Source organism: Solanum stenotomum, chromosome 1 (assembly GCF_019186545.1).
Source record: "Solanum stenotomum isolate F172 chromosome 1, ASM1918654v1, whole genome shotgun sequence".
In the NCBI taxonomy this organism is placed as follows: Eukaryota; Viridiplantae; Streptophyta; class Magnoliopsida; order Solanales; family Solanaceae; genus Solanum; species Solanum stenotomum.
Window position 1 is genome coordinate 9,414,244 of NC_064282.1, and position 18,026 is coordinate 9,432,269.

At 33.4% G+C, this 18,026-nt stretch overlaps 3 protein-coding genes across 6 annotated transcripts; 1 reads left to right on the plus strand and 2 right to left on the minus strand.

Moving 5' to 3' along the window:
- Positions 1-1,601: 1,601 nt before the first annotated feature.
- Positions 1,602-3,957, plus strand: LOC125876766 (sesquiterpene synthase 31). The gene is made up of 6 exons (XM_049558012.1): positions 1,602-1,724; positions 1,815-2,088; positions 2,176-2,548; positions 2,631-2,849; positions 3,083-3,221; positions 3,363-3,957. The coding sequence occupies exons 1-6, from the start codon at positions 1,602-1,604 to the stop codon at positions 3,897-3,899; spliced, it is 1,665 nt and encodes a 554-aa protein (XP_049413969.1). The 3' UTR covers positions 3,900-3,957.
- A 4,914-nt stretch (positions 3,958-8,871) lies between these two features.
- LOC125841903 (uncharacterized) lies at positions 8,872-11,458 on the minus strand. 3 transcript variants are annotated; one of them, XR_007443846.1, is made up of 3 exons: positions 10,202-11,458; positions 9,343-9,493; positions 8,872-9,225 (listed from the first exon to the last, which is right to left on the minus strand). XR_007443846.1 is itself a non-coding variant. In XM_049521104.1 (2 exons), the coding sequence occupies exon 1, from the start codon at positions 11,272-11,274 to the stop codon at positions 10,219-10,221; it is 1,056 nt and encodes a 351-aa protein (XP_049377061.1). In that variant the 5' UTR covers positions 11,275-11,458; the 3' UTR covers positions 8,872-9,493; positions 10,202-10,218. The 3 variants fall into 3 exon arrangements, 2 of the variants coding, with proteins under 2 accessions (XP_049377061.1, XP_049377052.1); XM_049521104.1 differs by having other exon boundaries at positions 8,872-9,493; XM_049521095.1 differs by lacking the exons at positions 8,872-9,225; positions 9,343-9,493 and adding an exon at positions 9,903-10,111.
- Positions 11,459-12,722: 1,264 nt separating this feature from the next.
- LOC125851958 (pentatricopeptide repeat-containing protein At1g63330-like) lies at positions 12,723-16,837 on the minus strand. 2 transcript variants are annotated; one of them, XM_049531697.1, is made up of 2 exons: positions 14,193-16,837; positions 12,723-13,194 (listed from the first exon to the last, which is right to left on the minus strand). In XM_049531697.1, exon 1 carries the CDS (start codon positions 16,599-16,601, stop codon positions 14,391-14,393), a length of 2,211 nt encoding a protein of 736 aa, XP_049387654.1. In that variant the 5' UTR covers positions 16,602-16,837; the 3' UTR covers positions 12,723-13,194; positions 14,193-14,390. The 2 variants fall into 2 exon arrangements, with proteins under 2 accessions (XP_049387654.1, XP_049387660.1); XM_049531703.1 differs by lacking the exon at positions 12,723-13,194 and adding an exon at positions 13,308-13,482.
- Positions 16,838-18,026: the final 1,189 nt, after the last annotated feature.

Genomic DNA, 18,026 nt, shown 5'->3' on the forward strand with positions numbered 1-18,026 from the left:
TTGAGAGTAAGGACAAAATAAATTGATCTTTTCAACAAAAAAGTAATTGTAATTTGAAGTTGGAAGAGAGTTTTGGAAAATGTTTTCCTTAAGTTTTGAAGGGAAGTCACTTTCCATAAATTTGAGGAAAATGAGTTGATTTGAAAAACATTTTTCAAAACATTTAACCCAATCAAACATGAGAAAATTGAAATTTCCTTCCTACCAAACACACCTTTAGTCAAGTAAAGATGGTGGGTAAAATAAATAGTCAAGGAGGTGTTTGGAAAATGTGAGGAACTTGTGAAAACGTTATTTATGAACTTGTGGTCATGATTAGTGATATCGGTTACCACAATAAAATGGGTGTTAATAACATGTTGGATGAATGAAAATGATACACGTTCAGACATCTAGAGCTTAGAAAAAATTGTGGATACCATTGAAAAAAATAATGTTGATGATAAAGTAAAAGATGATACAATTTCTTTGAAACCAGTTACGGGTAAGGAAACACTTATCGATCACATTTAGAACTCTTCACTATTTTATGATGCAGTTCGAAAAGACAACGCCAAAATTTTTGGATGCAATAAGAAAAATTAGAGATGAGCTTCAAAGAAATTTAAATTTTAACAAAATATAGATCACAATAGAATCATGTTTCACTATAATTGTCTTGTATATATTTGTACTTTTAACGAATAATTAATTTATAATATTAACGGAATCATATATTTATATAGGGATCTTCTAAAAATATATTATCTTATCGAAATGAGTAAAAAAAATTTATTGACTCAAGTCAGGATGGAAAAAAAATTACTCCCTCCGTTTCACAAAGAATGACCTCATTTCCTTTTTAGTCAGTTTCAAAAAAATGACCTCTTTCCTTTTTTGGTAACATTTTACTTTTTGTTTTCCACGTGGCATGTTTAAGACCACAAGATTAAGGGCAATTGTGTACATTTAACATAACTTTAATTTAGGACCACAAGATTCAAAAGTCTTTTTTAATTTCTTAAACTTCATGCCAAGTCAAACCAGACCAATCTTTTTGAAACGGAGGGAGTATTATGTAAGAGAGGTTATTAATTAACCGAATATTAATTTAAGAGGTTTTACTGTTGAAGAAAAGGCATGTTGTTCACAAAGAACTTAGATACACAGATTGTGATAAATTAAAGTTGTATGCTGCAAGTATATTACAAGTCTAATCCAAAAAATAAAAAAAATCACGTTGTCATATTATTAAGGTCTATTAAAATATCTATAGACCCAGTTATGTAGCCACAAATTGTAAAAGATGACCAATTATTAAACACTTGTCCTCAAGAAAATCATAGATCAATTTTTATATGTATATATATTAAATTTCGCAGCTAGTGAGTGAGAAGTTATCAGTAATATAGTCAAGTGAGGCAACCGCCTTCTACAGTATAGTATTATAAAGAATTCCAATTGTGAAAGATGGCTGTGACAGAGGCGCTCTCCATTCATTCATTCATTATAAATACTCATTTCCTTCTCTTACAATTCCATCATCATTTGTTCAATTCTCTACTAAAAGGAAACATAACAAACAAAAGAAAAGGAAATTCTCTGTTTTTCCACAAGCTTAAATGGCCCCAGCTGTTGCAATAATGAGTAACTACGAAGAGGAGGAGGAGATTGTTCGCCCTGTTGCTGACTTCTCTCCAAGTCTTTGGGGTGATCGTTTCCATTCATTTTCCCTTGACAATAAGGTATGTATCTATCTATTTTGTACGTGTCTTTCTTATCTTGTTAAGGAGATTCATTTCTGACATGCATATTCTTTTTAAATATATTTGCAGGTTGCTGAAAAGTATGTTGAAGAGATTGAAACTTTGAAGGAACAAACAAGGAGTATATTAATGTCAGGAAATACATTGGCTGAAAAGTTGAATCTCATTGATATTGTTGAACGCCTTGGAATTGCCTATCACTTTGAAAAACAAATAGACGACATGTTGGACCTCCACATTTTTAACATTGATCCTAACTTTGAGGCTCATGAATACAATAATTTATGCACTCTATCCCTTCAATTTCGAATCCTAAGACAACATGGCTACAATATCTCTCCAAGTAATATATCTATCAAGCTCTATTTAATCTATTAATTTAATTCTGTTTTCCTACTAGGACTAATTTTTTGTCTTCGATTTGAACCAGAAATTTTCAGCAGATTCCAAGATTCAAACGGCAAATTCAATGGATCTCTTTGCAATGACATCAAAGGTCTTTTGAACTTATACGAAGCTTCACACGTAAGGACTCATGGAGAAGACATCCTAGAAGAGGCACTTGCTTTCTCCACTGCTCATCTTGAATCTGCAACTCCACATTTGAAGTCACCACTGGGTAAGCAAGTGACACATGCCCTTGAGCAATCTCTTCATAAGAGCATTCCAAGAGTCGAGACACGCTACTTCATCTCCATATACGAAGAGGAGGAATTCAAGAATGATGTGTTGCTTCGATTTGCAAAACTGGATTTCAACTTACTTCAGATGTTGCATAAACAAGAACTAAGCGAAGTATCAAGGTACGCTAGTAATTTAGATGAAATAAATTACTACTATTATTTGTGTCTCTCAGAATCTGATATGTTGAAACTTACTTTATAGGTGGTGGAAAGATTTGGATTTTGTGAAAACACTTCCATATGCTAGGGATAGAGCAGTTGAGTGCTACTTTTGGACGATGGGAGTGTATGCTGAACCTCAGTATTCTCAGGCTCGTGTCATTCTTGCTAAGACTATAGCAATGATTTCAATCGTAGATGACACATTCGATGCCTATGGCGTTGTAAAAGAACTTGAGGTCTACACCGATGCCATACAGAGGTACGAACTACTTCTGTTATGATTTAATTAGATGATTGCATAAAGTAGGGAAAAAACCATATCAAACAACATATTTTTGTACAATTTTTGAAGTTTTGACTACTATTTGTAATTGGAGACATGACTAGACGTCATATCATACACCAGACATGAGACATTTCTCCTTCTTCCTATGATGTATGTTATGCTGAATTGATAAACTTATCAAATTCATTTGCTTTTTCATTTATTAGGTGGGATATCAGCCAAATTGATCGGCTTCCGGAGTACATGAAAATCAGTTACAAAGCACTTTTAGATCTCTACAACGATTATGAAACAGAGCTGTCAAACGATGGCAGATCTGACGTTGTTCAATATGCAAAAGAAAGAGTATGAATCGTCACTTATACTAGTTAACTCAAAATTAATCAGTTTTTCAACCTATTGAGTAGCTTCTAGCTCTCCTAATTTTTGTCTCTATCTTTTTTGAATATGTACTGATGGTTTAATGTCTTTGCTCGTTATTGACAGATGAAAGAAATTGTGAGAAACTACTTCGTGGAAGCAAAATGGTTCATTGAAGGATATATGCCACCTGTTTCTGAGTATCTTAGCAATGCATTAGCTACTAGCACTTATTACTTGCTTACGACAACATCCTACTTGGGCATGAAATCTGCTACCAAGGAAGATTTTGAATGGTTGGCTAAGAACCCTAAAATCCTTGAAGCCAATGTGACCTTATGTCGGGTCATTGATGACATAGCCACCTATGAAGTTGAGAAGGGTAGAGGTCAGATTGCCACTGGAATTGAGTGTTATATGAGGGATTATGGTGTATCAACAGAAGTAGCAATGGACAAATTTCAAGAAATGGCTGAGACAGCATGGAAGGATGTAAATGAAGGAATCCTTCAACCAACTCCTGTGTCTACAAAGATTCTCACACGTATTCTCAATCTTGCTCGCATTATTGATGTCACTTACAAGCACAATCAAGATGGATATACTCATCCTGAAAAAGTACTAAAACCTCACATTATCGCCTTGTTAGTGGACTCAATTTAAATTTAAATCATATCAATTGTTGTGTACATTTGGGAGCACTTGGTTCCCAAATAAGTATTTTGATGATGGATGCCTTGTTGGTATCTCTGTAGCTAGCTAGAGTAGGAATTGCTGACGACACATGTTATCGTGCAGTGATTTGCTACCTCTTTCAATATTTTTGTATCATCATTGACATTGGAAATACATTTCTTTCTTTGTACTCCTATGTACCTACTTTCTTTTAGCTAGACAATTCCTAAAATGGTGTGAAAAAAGAGTAGTCTTTAGCAGTTGCAATGCAATTCTACCACAAGGAAATGAATTGTCTAATAATAATGAAAAAGAAAAACATAAAGTATCAATTTCTGAAAGGAAGTAAATTAAAATCACCATAATCTTGTGAAACTACTTCTAAGACGAATTGTGATGCTATACCAAAAATTAAGAAAATAATTATTGGTATAAATATTTTACTAAATTATATCTGTTAAATGATATTTAGTATTAGATCTTGAAAAATGATTTAGAGAAAAACTATTTAATACTAAGGGTAAAATATAGAAAAAATAATTATATATTTTTTATATGTCAAAAGTGACAAGTAAAAATAAAAATGTACTTTAGAAATAAGTAACAAATAAAAGTGAACCGAATAAGTAGATATGATTTTGCTCTACTTTTTCTTAGACTTTTCTTGAGAAAAAAATAGTGTTTTTACTCCTTTTTTTGTGGTCAATTTGGTTTGTCCGTATAACTACACTGTATATTATAGGTTCACTGTCCTCTCATGATGTCACTTGCCTTTTTTATTTTACATTTGGATTCAACGTGTCATCAGTAGGATAAAGAAAAAAATTTAAAAATCTAATATGTTTTTTTTTTCATTTGGTAATATCGACTCCCTACGTTTTCATTTTATGTGACACTTTCAGATTTTAAAATTCAAACAAATTTATCTTTAACTAAAATTTTTTTATAGATTTTTAAAATATTTTTAATTATCAATTATTGTGACTTATAGTATTTTTTACATAGTTTACAAATATATAAATTTCATTTCAAAAAAATTGAAGATTTAATGCGTAAATTTTCGATCAAACTTAAACTATTTGACTCTCAAAAAATGAAAAGTATCACATAAATTAAAACAAAGGGAGTACNTTTGGTAATATCTACTCCCTACATTTTTATTTTATGTCACACTTTCAGATTTTGAAATTCAAACAAATTTATTTTTAACTATAAATATTTCATAGATTTTTAAAATATTTTTAATTATTAATTATTGTGACTTATAGTATTTTTTACATAGTTTACAAATATATAAATTTCATTTCAAAAAAATTGAAGATTTAATGCGTAAATTTTCGATCAAACTTAAACTATTTGACTCTCAAAAAATGAAAAGTATCACATAAATTAAAACAAAGGGAGTACTATTTAGTTTCACAAAATTTTTATTGCACCTTTTTAATATTAAATGCAGAATATGTTACTCCTATCTCATACAAAAGGTGGGATAAAATCAGTATAACGAATCCGGAGCCAAAAGGTCAAGAAAATTAGCCAAAAATTTTAAAAGGGCTATAAAATTGAGTTGAGAATCAAAGGGCAACATTTAAACGGTCTAATAAACATTGTCTAAATTAGGGAAAAAAGAGTAAGGCTTATTTAGACGGTGTTTGTTAGACCGTTTAAATGTTGCTCTTTTGGTTCTCAACTCAATTTTATTACCCTTTTAAAAAATTTAGCTAATTTTCTTGTCATTTTAGCTCCGGACTATGAATTCAATATATATATACTTATTACTGTACGAAGTTGGAAGATGAAAAATTAATACACAAATCTTTATAAAAAGAAATAAATTAGAATTAGTTATGAACTTCATCGTTAATTCATTATTATATTGTTTGTAGCTAACAAATTCTTTTGATAATCTGTTGTTAAACATAGTTAGCGACGAATTTTTTTGCTTAGTTACAAAACTTGTGTCACTAATTTTTTTTGGTCATCAATAATCTTGCGGAACTAATTTTTATATCACTGCATGCATTAAGTAAATGAATGTATTAATAATGCAGAAATTAGTTATGCAAAATTAAAATATTTATGTAGTAGTTATTAATTCTATCTTTAGTTCTACATAAAAATAATACATAGATTCTATCATAACTTATAGGGATAAGGGTCTTAAAAACACCCCAACTTTGGTCAAATTTATTGTTGCGATACTAAACTTTCATGAGGACCTATTACCTCCCTAGACTATTTAATACCATATTTTTTACCCCCTGAACTATTTAATAGTGTATTTTAAAGGTATATATGTGCCCACGTGGACACATTATTATTTATAATTTTACATTATTTTTTATGTCCACGTAGGCAAATATATATGTTTAAAATACGGTATTAAATAGTCTAGGGAGGTAATAGGTCATCATGAAAGTTTAGAATCGCAACAGCAAATTCGACCAAAGTTAGGGTATTTTTCATACCTTTATCCCTAACTTATACATCAATTTAGTTATACGACATTCTAAACCAGTAACTATACACCATACTCGATATATAAAATTATATCTGTAACAACAAAACTATTATTGCTATAACTTTTTTTTCAAAAAAAAATTTAAGTCGCAATCTTATTGTCACTTTGAATTTGCAAAATACAAAAGAAAGAAGAAGGATATAGTCTTTCATAATGGTATGGAACAATAGTTATATACTCTTTAGTTGGAATACTTAACATGTTAGCTATAACATTGCACGGATTGAGTAGGCAATTATTATTTGACATGTAACGATCCTTTTAATCTATTTTTATCAATGTGAAAATTTTACACTTTGACTGATTTATCCCTATTAATATACTCTGTTTAATAAATCTAAGAATATCTTTTCTATGAAATTTTTCAAGAAGAACAATTCAATATATTTTTAGGCTGAATCGATTTGTGATCCTTTAAAGTTAGCACCAAATTTCACTTAGACATTTTAATTGACCTTTGTTAATTTTACACATCTTATGTAGGGTAGCACTATGTCATTTTTACATTTTTTTGACAATCATCCAAATATACATTGTTGGTGTATTACACTCGAAGAAGGGTTGTGTTATGTCATTTTTGACTTTTTTTTTTTATAATCAGCCAAATATACAAAGTGTGTATTACACTTGTCGATGTCTTTTGTAGAAAAAAAAAGCGTTCACTGATTTGATGACATGTGACATTTTACACTCAAATAATAGTTTTTTCTTAAAAGAAAAATTCATCACCAACCCCACCCAACCCAGTCGTCCTTAGGGATGGCAATGGAGCAGTGCAGGTGAGGGGGCTGGTTGAGTTTAAGCCGTAAAATTTTTAATTCGCCCCGATTCACCTAACAACTTTTTTTCATCTTCAAGCCGTCCCGCATAATTTTCTTAATATTTTCTTTTTCTAGTTAAGTTTGATATTAAAAATAAAATTCATAAAAATAAATTTATTTTTTCATTAAGTTGTATTAATTTAATAGGATAGTCCTCTCCACACCCACCCACCGCAACCCCAACCGCTCCTCCACGCCCCACCAGATCGTCCTCTCCACACCCACCCACCCCAACCCCAACCGCTCCTCCACCCCCACCAGATCGTCCTCTTCACCCCACCCACCCCAACCTCAACCTCTTTCCCACCCATATCGTCTTTTCAAGAAACATTATCAAAAGAATTTACTAACTTTGAAAATTCTAATTTTATTTGTATTATATTACTTTGTTCAGCTTGCTTTTAATTTCTCTTTCTTTGTCGCGTATTTGCTTTTTTGTTCAGCTTGCTCTTAGCATTGCTTTTAGAATGATAGATTTCTTCATTCATTCTTATTTGATATATTCAAACTAGATAGAGTTTATTAAATTTTTTCCAATTTTTACTTGATAGTAGTTTTTTACTTTTTTTTTAATAAATATTGTAAAGTTTCAAGCAATTTTACCAATAATGCTTTAACATTCCTTTCATCTGAAGTTCCGTAAAATATAACGAGCCAATGACAACAATGCTTTGTCAAGGGAGAGAACGCACAGCATTGTAAGTTTGAATTTGGAGAGAATTCGAAGAAGGAAGAAAGTCATCCATAAAAGAGAGGGAAAAGCTGCTAGTTTGGGGTTATATGCAAAGTTGAAGAGACAAAAGAGGAAAGGGGTAATAACTAATAACTAATAGATACAATGCATAAAATTATGCTACTGATTGGAAAATACACTGTTAAATTGAAATAAAGTAATAACTGGATAGTGTAGCTGCTAATTGTAACTAATTTTAATTATATCTATGTATAATACCAGGATAGAATGGTGGAAATGGAGTACCCATGATTTCAAATTGCAGCTAGAAATTAAAGAGAGAGTGACTAAGCCAACAAAAACTTGTAAAATGTAGATGTGGTGAAATAGAATGAAGTGTGAGTGTATATATGGTGAGCGCATAAAAAGAGAAAAGCTCTCCCAGAATTGACAGCATGATCTCGCGGATCCACTTCAACTGAATCTAATACCCCTTCATGAATCCCCAAATGACAGAAAACTGGAAGGGAGAGAGGAAGAATAGGAGCATGAGTATGCAAAATTCTATTGATACAATCCTTGTTGTCAACTAAAAAGGGTGCCCAAGGATGTGAACTAGCGGTCAGTGATATTGAGATTAATACCATAAGAAATCAGGGATCGGATACCAGCAGCTGCAAAACAAAGGTTATATCATCCTAAATGCCGAAGTATTGATGGGAGGGCAACCTGGAAGAGTTGGCTGATACATAAATTGATGGAGGATGCATGTACCCGATGAGAATATGAGGTGTCATTCTTAACTGGACTCCATTGTTAAAACTAGGAGACGGAGGGATTGGGTGTCAATGCTCTTATAGAAACGTCATACAAGAAAAGAGATTTAGTGAAGGATACAGTATCATCAACCAAATACTTAATATATGAAACATAGCTCCAGATATGGAATGAAAAGGTGCAATAGAGGAAACTCAAAGAGATATGATTAAACATTCAGAACAAGCACTAACGCATATTACAAAAGCTTGGGAATAAGAGCACATTAGAACTAAAATGGAAACCGAAACCTCTTATAACACGAACCTAACAGTAGTCATACGGCCAATTGATAGCATAGACACGCCCATACTTTAACAAGGGAAATTTCAGCCAAAATGGAAAGTGGAACCTCCTATATACACTCTGCCTAATCTTAATAGTATCTCTCTGAAACTACTAAGATTCAGAGTGCTCTCCTCCTTCAGGAGAAACTTAAAAAAGAAAAACTCCAAGGATTCAAATCCGGAGAAACTCTACAACCTGCCAAAATTCTAAAATCTCTTTTAGGATCAATACGATAAACAGAAGGAACCATCTTACTTGGCCATGCTCTGCTAGGACAAAATAAAAGAACATCGCCGAATCACCAGTAACAACCTGAGCTGAATAAGAGAATCTCGATTTAGTTCCGAGGTAACTTCACCAAGTACATGGAAAGGTATAACCATCTTGCAGAGAATGATGCCCACCCTTTCAATTATATATCTTCTTTCCACAATCCTTCTTTGAGCTTTTGAGATATAGATTTCTTCAAATTGGCAAAGGCAAAAAATAGTTTATATGAATTAAACAAGAATACAAGTTTTCATAAGGCTAAAATTCATCTTGAACACACACATTCAGTTTTCTGCTCAGTAGACATTCCTAGGTTCAGATTATTATTTACTCCAATACTTAATCCAGGAAACAACTCAAACGAATGCCAAAAAGATGCAAAAGAACATGCAATGCATCCATTCTTTCCACATTCAGATGTTAAAATCAAATTCAAGCAAATTTCTACAACAAAGCAATTCATAAAAGGAGGGTGAGGTTTATCTTATGCCTTGCAACTTTGCTGCAATTCAAGTACACTAATAGCAAGCTCAATAGCACAACAATTTTATCAATGCCAATAAAATAATGTAAGAAAGCATGTAGCAAGGGATCACCAAACTAAAAAAACAAGCCTGAGCAGATTTAGGGAAGCACTACCGCATGGAAGTGACCTTTCATTAGTTAAAAGTACAAAGAACATCTCTACACAATAAAATACTGTACGGAATAATATCCTTAGTCTAACAAAAACAACCCACACCACCATATCCCAGTCTTCACATTCTAATAGATTGAATGCCCAGACACTAGCCGTTGCGAGCCAAGTAACCTGAGAAAAAGGCATTTACCACACAAGTAAATGCAAAATCATAACTTGATTACACAAATCAACATCTTTTCAACCCCACCTTAATCTTACCAGTTTTCCTGCTACAATTATAGCTGAGGGAGACTACCATTCCCCTTCCTAGCACTGGAATTCACCATTCGCGGATCCTGATCCTTTACAGCCACCATTCCATGGTTTATCATCTCCCTTTGGCCATTCTCACACACCAATTCCCCAGACTTCTCATGCTCAACTCCAGTAGCACCGGTATGATTCTGCACTAATCCTCCCCTAATAGCAGATGAAGGGGTCCCCATTGCTACCCCATTCATCTCCACATCCATTGCAGATCCATTATTCTCACCTGGCAACCCCAGGATCGGATTCTGCCCTTTCAAGTCCACAGAATTTAAAGCTACTAAAACCTCAGAAGACCCATCCAACCTCTCCGCATTCATGACATTCTCCTCCTCCAATGGCACAGCTGCAACCACCATACTAAGGCATTGATTACTACCTCTGTTAATCCCATTGCCATAACCCAATCCCGGGCCATTAGAAGGAAACTGCAATCCATCCTTCTTCTTCAGCTTATTCCTAGCCGTAAGATAAGCCACATGTTCTAAAGCCTCTCTAGCTCTTTTCCTGGTAAATGCCGCCTCCTTCGCCCTCCTCTCCGCCTCAACCCTGGCAGCCAAAGCTGCTTTAGTCACAGTCCCAGCAGCAATCTTCGCAGCCGCTAACAAAACCTTAGCCGCCTTCATATCAACAACCCTAGACTCCTCATTACCCAAACCAACCTCTCTTCCCTTCTTAAGTGAAAAAAGAGGGGTATTAGGGTTAACACAAAGGGGGCAATGGTAAGGGTGAGAAGGGTTGACACCCACACAGGAATTGTGAGAATACGAATAGCATTTGAAACAAGAAACAAGGCCGTTTGAGGCCGCGTTAGGTGGAGGGGTAGGGTTATAAACGAGCAAGCAAGTGGGACAAAACGATTGAATGTGGAGTCTGAGGACACAGTTGGTGCAAAGTCGACGGTATAATCCTCTGTGGCGGACGTTGTGGAGAAACCACCGTTCCTCGACGTTGCAGTTGCCGCAGGTGGTAGGGACGGGGAGAGGGGCGACGGTGGAGCTGTTGGGGAAGTTTTGTTTCGTCATTTTTGAAATCGGAACATGAAAAAGGGGAAAAGGAAGAGCAACTTCATGTATATAGTGAGAGAGATTCTGATAATCCGGTTTTTTTTTTTGCAGAAGGAGAGTGAAAAAGGATTCTCTGTGTTTTCGAATTAGGGTTTTCTATATTGGGGATTGTTGAGCAAGACGAGGGAGAGAAAAGATCTCCAGCCAAACGACACCGTTCTAGTGGGGTGTATTAGAGGGTGTTTGAATTGAATTAAAAGTTGGTCAAACTTATTTTTAAACTAGTTTGTTACTTTCTTTGAGAAATATAAAAATAATTTAAAATAAGTCAAAAATTACTTAAAATAAATTAGGAAATATTTGATAAGGTTAAAAATGACTTAAAATAAGTTAAAAACCAAAAGTTGGTCTCCGAAGGGCTTTATTTTTATGACTTAAAAGTTACTTGTTCTGTCCAACAATAGTTGTTTATTATTAACTTGGTACACCCCTTAATAAATACTAATAAATAATAGGGATAATATTACTATATTATCCTTTAACTTTATCAAATTTAATGCTTTGAAAAATGTGTTGTAGACGATAAATAATATTTAATAGCAAGGATAAAATAGACATTAAAGATAAATTATCTCTTAACTTTCTAAACTGGGCAAATATTATTGAACAACTATTTTTAATATAGTGAATAACTATTATTAAACGGAAGAAGTAATTTTATAAGACAATCCAAACAGGCTCTTAGTCTATTTAGTCCTCACTCATTTGGTGTGCATGATTAACAATGAAAAACTGTTGGGATAAAAAGAAATTTCATAACTAGCAAAAAGATTAAATTTAATAAATTATCTATAATTTATCTAATTACGTTTCATAACTACAGTTTTATTTGCTATGAATATTTTCATTTGTATAATTGGTATATACAAATTATGTATTTATATATTTATATATACAAATCAAATATATAACCAAATAATTATATACAAGATAGGATAAACATATACAAATTCTGAATTTATATAATTAGGAACCAATTTTATGCAAATTCTAAATTTGTACAATTGATAGCCAAATTATACAAATTCTAGACGTGCGCCACATAATTATGATGGTAAGTTCGTAGCGAATGATAATTTAATTAAATCATTGCTATATTAACTAATTAACTAGTATATATTTGTGTATCCCATTATTTTCCCTTTAAAAATCATACTAATCCAGAATATTTCAGTTCCAAATCATGCAAAGTTGAATATGACTGCAAACTTTTCTTTAACAAGTGTTCATTCAAGTAGAGATAAAAATAAATCGTTGCCGCTATGAGCTTTGCCCTTCATGTGAGCACCTTGTGCACACCACAGAAGGCATTGAGGAGATCCCAGATAATCCATGTAGATGACCAACTTTCAAACCAACTGAGTCATCTTGTTTTGACAAGGAAAACAACAATTTTACATTAAACTATCACACGAAATGAGCAACAATATCAGAAAAGGCACAGTATTTCACTCATTTGTGTTTGGCGTACGATGTACAATGTGTGAGCTCCCTATATACATGATGTGGTCTGTGAAATAGCTAAAACGAGAAAGCTAGTAATCGTGGAACTCGCTATGAAGGTCTGGACTTATAAAACAAATTTACAACTCGAAATTGAAATGGGTACATTAACTATATTTCGGTCACAGCTTGAGTGACTAGCTAAGCAGTGTTCTGATCTTCCTTCTTATTCCTTCTAACTGAGCTAGAACTTCCCTGAGCATATATTGAGAGGATGTTAAGAGCTGGGCATATCTTGTGCCTTCCAACAGAAAAATGCGCTGAGCCGCACATGAATTGAGCTTCGTTAAATCGAGCATTTCTCAATATCTACAACTACATAGCTGCTCAGCATGTGACACAATTAACCTTTGATATTGGTTGTGTAATATTCACCTGCATTGCAACAGAGACAAAAATATTAGCTGATTTCTGTTCATCTGTCTTTACGTCTTGGTGGATAGAGTTATCTAACACCCGTATATATATGTTGGTGTATTATTGATGACAGTGTAACCTGACTCAGAAAACCACCACAATTATTAAAAAACCTTATTCACGGGCACTGATATGAGCAGATACTACAATTGATCTTAGCCAAAAGAGAAAAAGAAAGGTATATTACAGTTCAGCGCTGCTGATAGGAATGCTAAACACTGGATGTTATACCAGCTTTTACTGTCACTGCATAACGGATATTGATATTTAGCTATTAGTTGCAGCAAAACATCGTGAGAATTACATCATACATAGAAATCCAACATGTGACACTGACACAGTGGCAGACATCTTTTCCACCTCCAAACTGCTTGAGCATAACATAACAAGAAAAACAGTTGCTTATACCAAGCTACAAAAGTGAAGTGATAAATCACATTTAGACAATTTAGCTATTGAGAGGCTTAAAAGTAGCTGTTAAATTTTTAATTATTACTACATTTTAAGTGGTACTTTCATCTCACAAAGGTGTAGAGCAAATTGAAGGGAGCCTGCTGTTCTAACTGCAGTTGGTAGTTCTCATATTTGCAAGTGATGGATCAAATTGTGGTTTAACATTCTGAAACATTTCTTCTGTTAAGGATTATGTAGCAATGTCATCACATACTGGTAATTGAATTTTAAAAATGTAAAGTGACTACAGAAAAATGAATATCTTCTGATAAACTCCGAACTATCATAATTCATAAAGTTTCCCTTTTATAGTTTAACTATCAGAAGACATAACTTCCTAAAGTATGATAAACAGTATAATCCCTTTGAAAAGGTAATGCCATCTTCAGATTACTAACAATTAAATAAAACTAAAATGATTCACTTTATAGAGTTAATAAAACATCAAAGTATGTGTAGGGCTTACAAGAAATGCAAGAAATAAAATAACAGAAAAAACTTACTTCTAGGTGTGCTTTGAAAAATTGATGAGCCCTTCAAAATTGAAGCAGGTATCAAATGGATGATTTGGAAAACAGAGATGATCAGCAAAAACTACGAGATAAGCCCTTATACGTCGTAATTTTTGTAGACCGCACCGCATATATCTTTATGCACGCATCTGCCAAATTGATTGCTGGAACAAGATCCCAATTTAAGTATTATAATCTGTAGTCATGTCCATCAAATTTCCCGAGGCCCTCAGCAAGTATATTGCCAACATTATCCTGTGTGACAAATTTGTCACATGAAGGATTTTGAGTATCTGTTTCATCTTCCACACTGGAACCCACTAATAAAGCATGAGTACTAGCATCAGGAACCCAGCCCTTTTCCAACATTAAATCAAGTAAGAAAGAGGCCTTGTCTTTGTATCCCTCTTTCAAGAGACTATTTATCAGCATATTGTACATGGCTGAATCAACAACTTCAAATTCTGAGACAAGCTTATCTATTGAAGAAAATATCATGTGGACCTGAGTGTTTTCCACCAGATACTCCAGAAGTTTAGAAAGTGTTTCCGAATTCGGTAATAAACCCTGACTAAGCATCATATCCAAGAATAGAACCGACTTCTCTATATGTCCAAGCGAAATCATGCTCTGAATAAGAATGCAATATGTTTCCCCATCCAGCTTACAACCATCCACAACCATTCTCGAGAGCACCATAAAGAGACCACTTGCTCTTCCTAAACTGAATAGGCCTTGCATTATGCTGTTGTAAGCAGAAGGAGAAGACAATGTACCACAATAATATGCAATTGGTAGCAATTTGATTGCTCTAACTGTGTACCCACTAGCACAAAGTCCATCCATAAGCTTGCCAAACGAGGTCGATTGAAGAGCATATCTCTTTGTTGACATGAAGCAAAACACTTCGGTGGCTTCTTGAATCTCTTCCTTCTGGCAAAGACACTCAATAAGTTGAGCGTATGATACCAAATCTAATAACCCAGATTTGGAGCTAAGTTGATGAAACAATGCCAAAGCATCCTCACATTTACCTAATTTGCAGTTGCCAACGATGAGAGCAGAATATGTAGATGAATCAAGACTAACGGAGGAAACAATCATTCTAGCAAGATATTTCAAGGCATCTTTCAGCCTTTTATTACCACACAAGTATTGAATCATGATATTCCAAGAACGATGATCTGTAATGTTTCTCTCAAACATTTCATCAAACAGATCTCTTGCCATATTAAAGCTGCCATCAATTAGAATAGCTTCAAGAAGCGCATTGTAAGGCAATACACTTGCAACTTCTTTGTCACTCAAAAACTCCTTAGCTTCACTCAACATATTCAATTCACATAATCCATCTATTATACTCATGAACACATCATCATCTGGCCAAACATCATTATACACCATCTCATCTACAAGTTTTACAGCATCATCCACGAGAAGATTCCAACACAAACACTTTATCATTGCCCCATAAGTTGATGAATCCGGAAGAACCTTAGACGCTCTCATCACAGAAAACAACCTCCTTACTACATCTAATTCATTCATATCACAAAAAAAAGGAATTATATGAGCGTAAAAGCTAGAATAATCTGGTTCACACCGTATTCTAAACATATCATCTAAAATTACAAGTGCTTCATCCACTCTACCCCTTGCAACAAGTTCACCAATAATTATCTGAAAAGTCCTACCATTAGGACTACAACCTTTCTTATGAAGTCGTTTGTATTGCTCCAATGCAGTATCAGCGCGATCAGCAGCAAATAAAGCCTCTATCAGAGAATTAAGTGTATCAATATTGGGACCAATTCCAGCTTTCACAATCTCTTTATATACGAACAATACATCCTTAAATTCTTTCTTTTCCTTGACAAGTGCGCCCAATAATTGATTAAATACAGATATAGAGGGATTTAAGGTACACAAATTTATACAAGAAAGAACACATAAAGCCTCACTAAGCCTACTATTTCTAACAAATATATCAAGCAAATCCAAAAGAACTTGTTCAAAATTTGGGCATTTATCCTTTACCATCTCATTACAAAATCCTTCAATTTCATCTATTTTCCCAGCCATACCTAACTTCAAGATAATTTGAAAATAAGTATCAGCAGAGTGATGGAACCTTTTTTGAAGGGAAGCCCATTTGAATAACTTCAATGAAGAATCCAAATCAGCTGTGGAATCAAGAACACCGGCTAATGTTTCTGGGTGAAGCTTATTCTTTAAAAATTGAATCTTGGTTACAAAGTCAGAAGAACTGGTAGAGGGTTGATTGGATTCTGGATTGTTTTGAATTCTACAAGCACCAGAAAGTGAAGAAAAATAGGGTTTTGAACAAACCCATTTGGGAATTTTCCTGGGAAGAATTAAAGTTGAAAGCTTTATCACCATTGAAGTTGCTCTCCCTCCCCAGTGGCCACTTATGTTTCAACTTAAAAGAAACATTAAGCTAAGAAAATGCCCAGTAAATACAAAAGAAATATATAGTAATCGAGCAAAGTTGAAGGGAAGGAAAGAATCTTGAAAGGTATAGAACTGAATCCTAACCTGGGAACAGAATCATGGGGAACCAAGAAAGGTGAATGGTGAAACCTGAATGAAAAACAGACCAAATGAAAGAAAACTAGAGAAAGGTCAAACAAAAAAAAAGACTACGCAAATGAAGCCATTAATTTAAGGAAGTTAAGACTTGGGTCCCTCATAGTTTTAAAATGTTCATGATCAACTTGTATACGGGACAATTTGTGTAAGGGACTACTATAGTTATAGTTAATGGATACTCTTAAATCATAAATGTAATTATATAGACTATGATTTCATATTAGAAATTTTTTTAAATGCCTTTTCGGTTTTGGAGTTCTCAACAATAAATACCTACCCCTCTATTAGAAAAGAAATTCATAAAAAAATTAGATTTGATTGTATAGTGTATACCCGTTATGTATACAAAATTGACAGTTATTCTATTTTTATCATAGAATGATTAGTTGATCTTTTTCTTCTTTGTAATTTGTATCATGATTCAATCAAAATTTCTCGGGTTCTTCTAATTTGTAACTTTTCCAAAATCGAAATAGTTCCTATACTACTACATTAGTATGATATTGAATCATGTTGAAATATTTCTTATTTCTCAATTTCTGTCAAAAAGGAAACAATTGGAATAAAGGATTCATATCTTTTATTTTTAGAAAAAGTTTTTATGTTATTTCGTACTATACAATTTTTTTCTTGGTGGGATCTTTAATCCCACAAGAGGTAGTGAAAAGAATTAATGCTCCATATAAAGAGCATTGTCACGTATACAAGTCGACCAGGAACATTTGAAAACTATGAGGGGCCTAAGTCTTAACTTCCTTAAATTAATGGCCTTAAAGAGCAAATAGCTATTGTGCGTGAAATCAATGAATTTAACTTGGACATTTCATTTTCATTTTCATTTTCGTAATGTTTTCTTAATTAATCAAGCATTAACCTTCCTGCTGTATAATAATTTATCACAACGTTGTAAAAATGAATTGTCCCACTTCTGCCAAATTTTTGATCTTTTGTTAACTTAACAACTTGATTCAATGATGTGAAACCCTTTATTGTTGTCCTCAAAAAATTGGGGAAAAAACTATATTGCAGTTGATAAGGTATTATTTTTTTCAGTTGAAAATTATAAAAGATTTTGTAGTAGTATCAACGATCCAAATACATTGAATAAAAGATTTTGTAGTAGTATTTAATTATTTATGATCCAAACACATTGAAAGAGATTTATATCTTCGTCTTTGGCATTACAAGCTTGGTTAGCCCAATCGACATTTTATC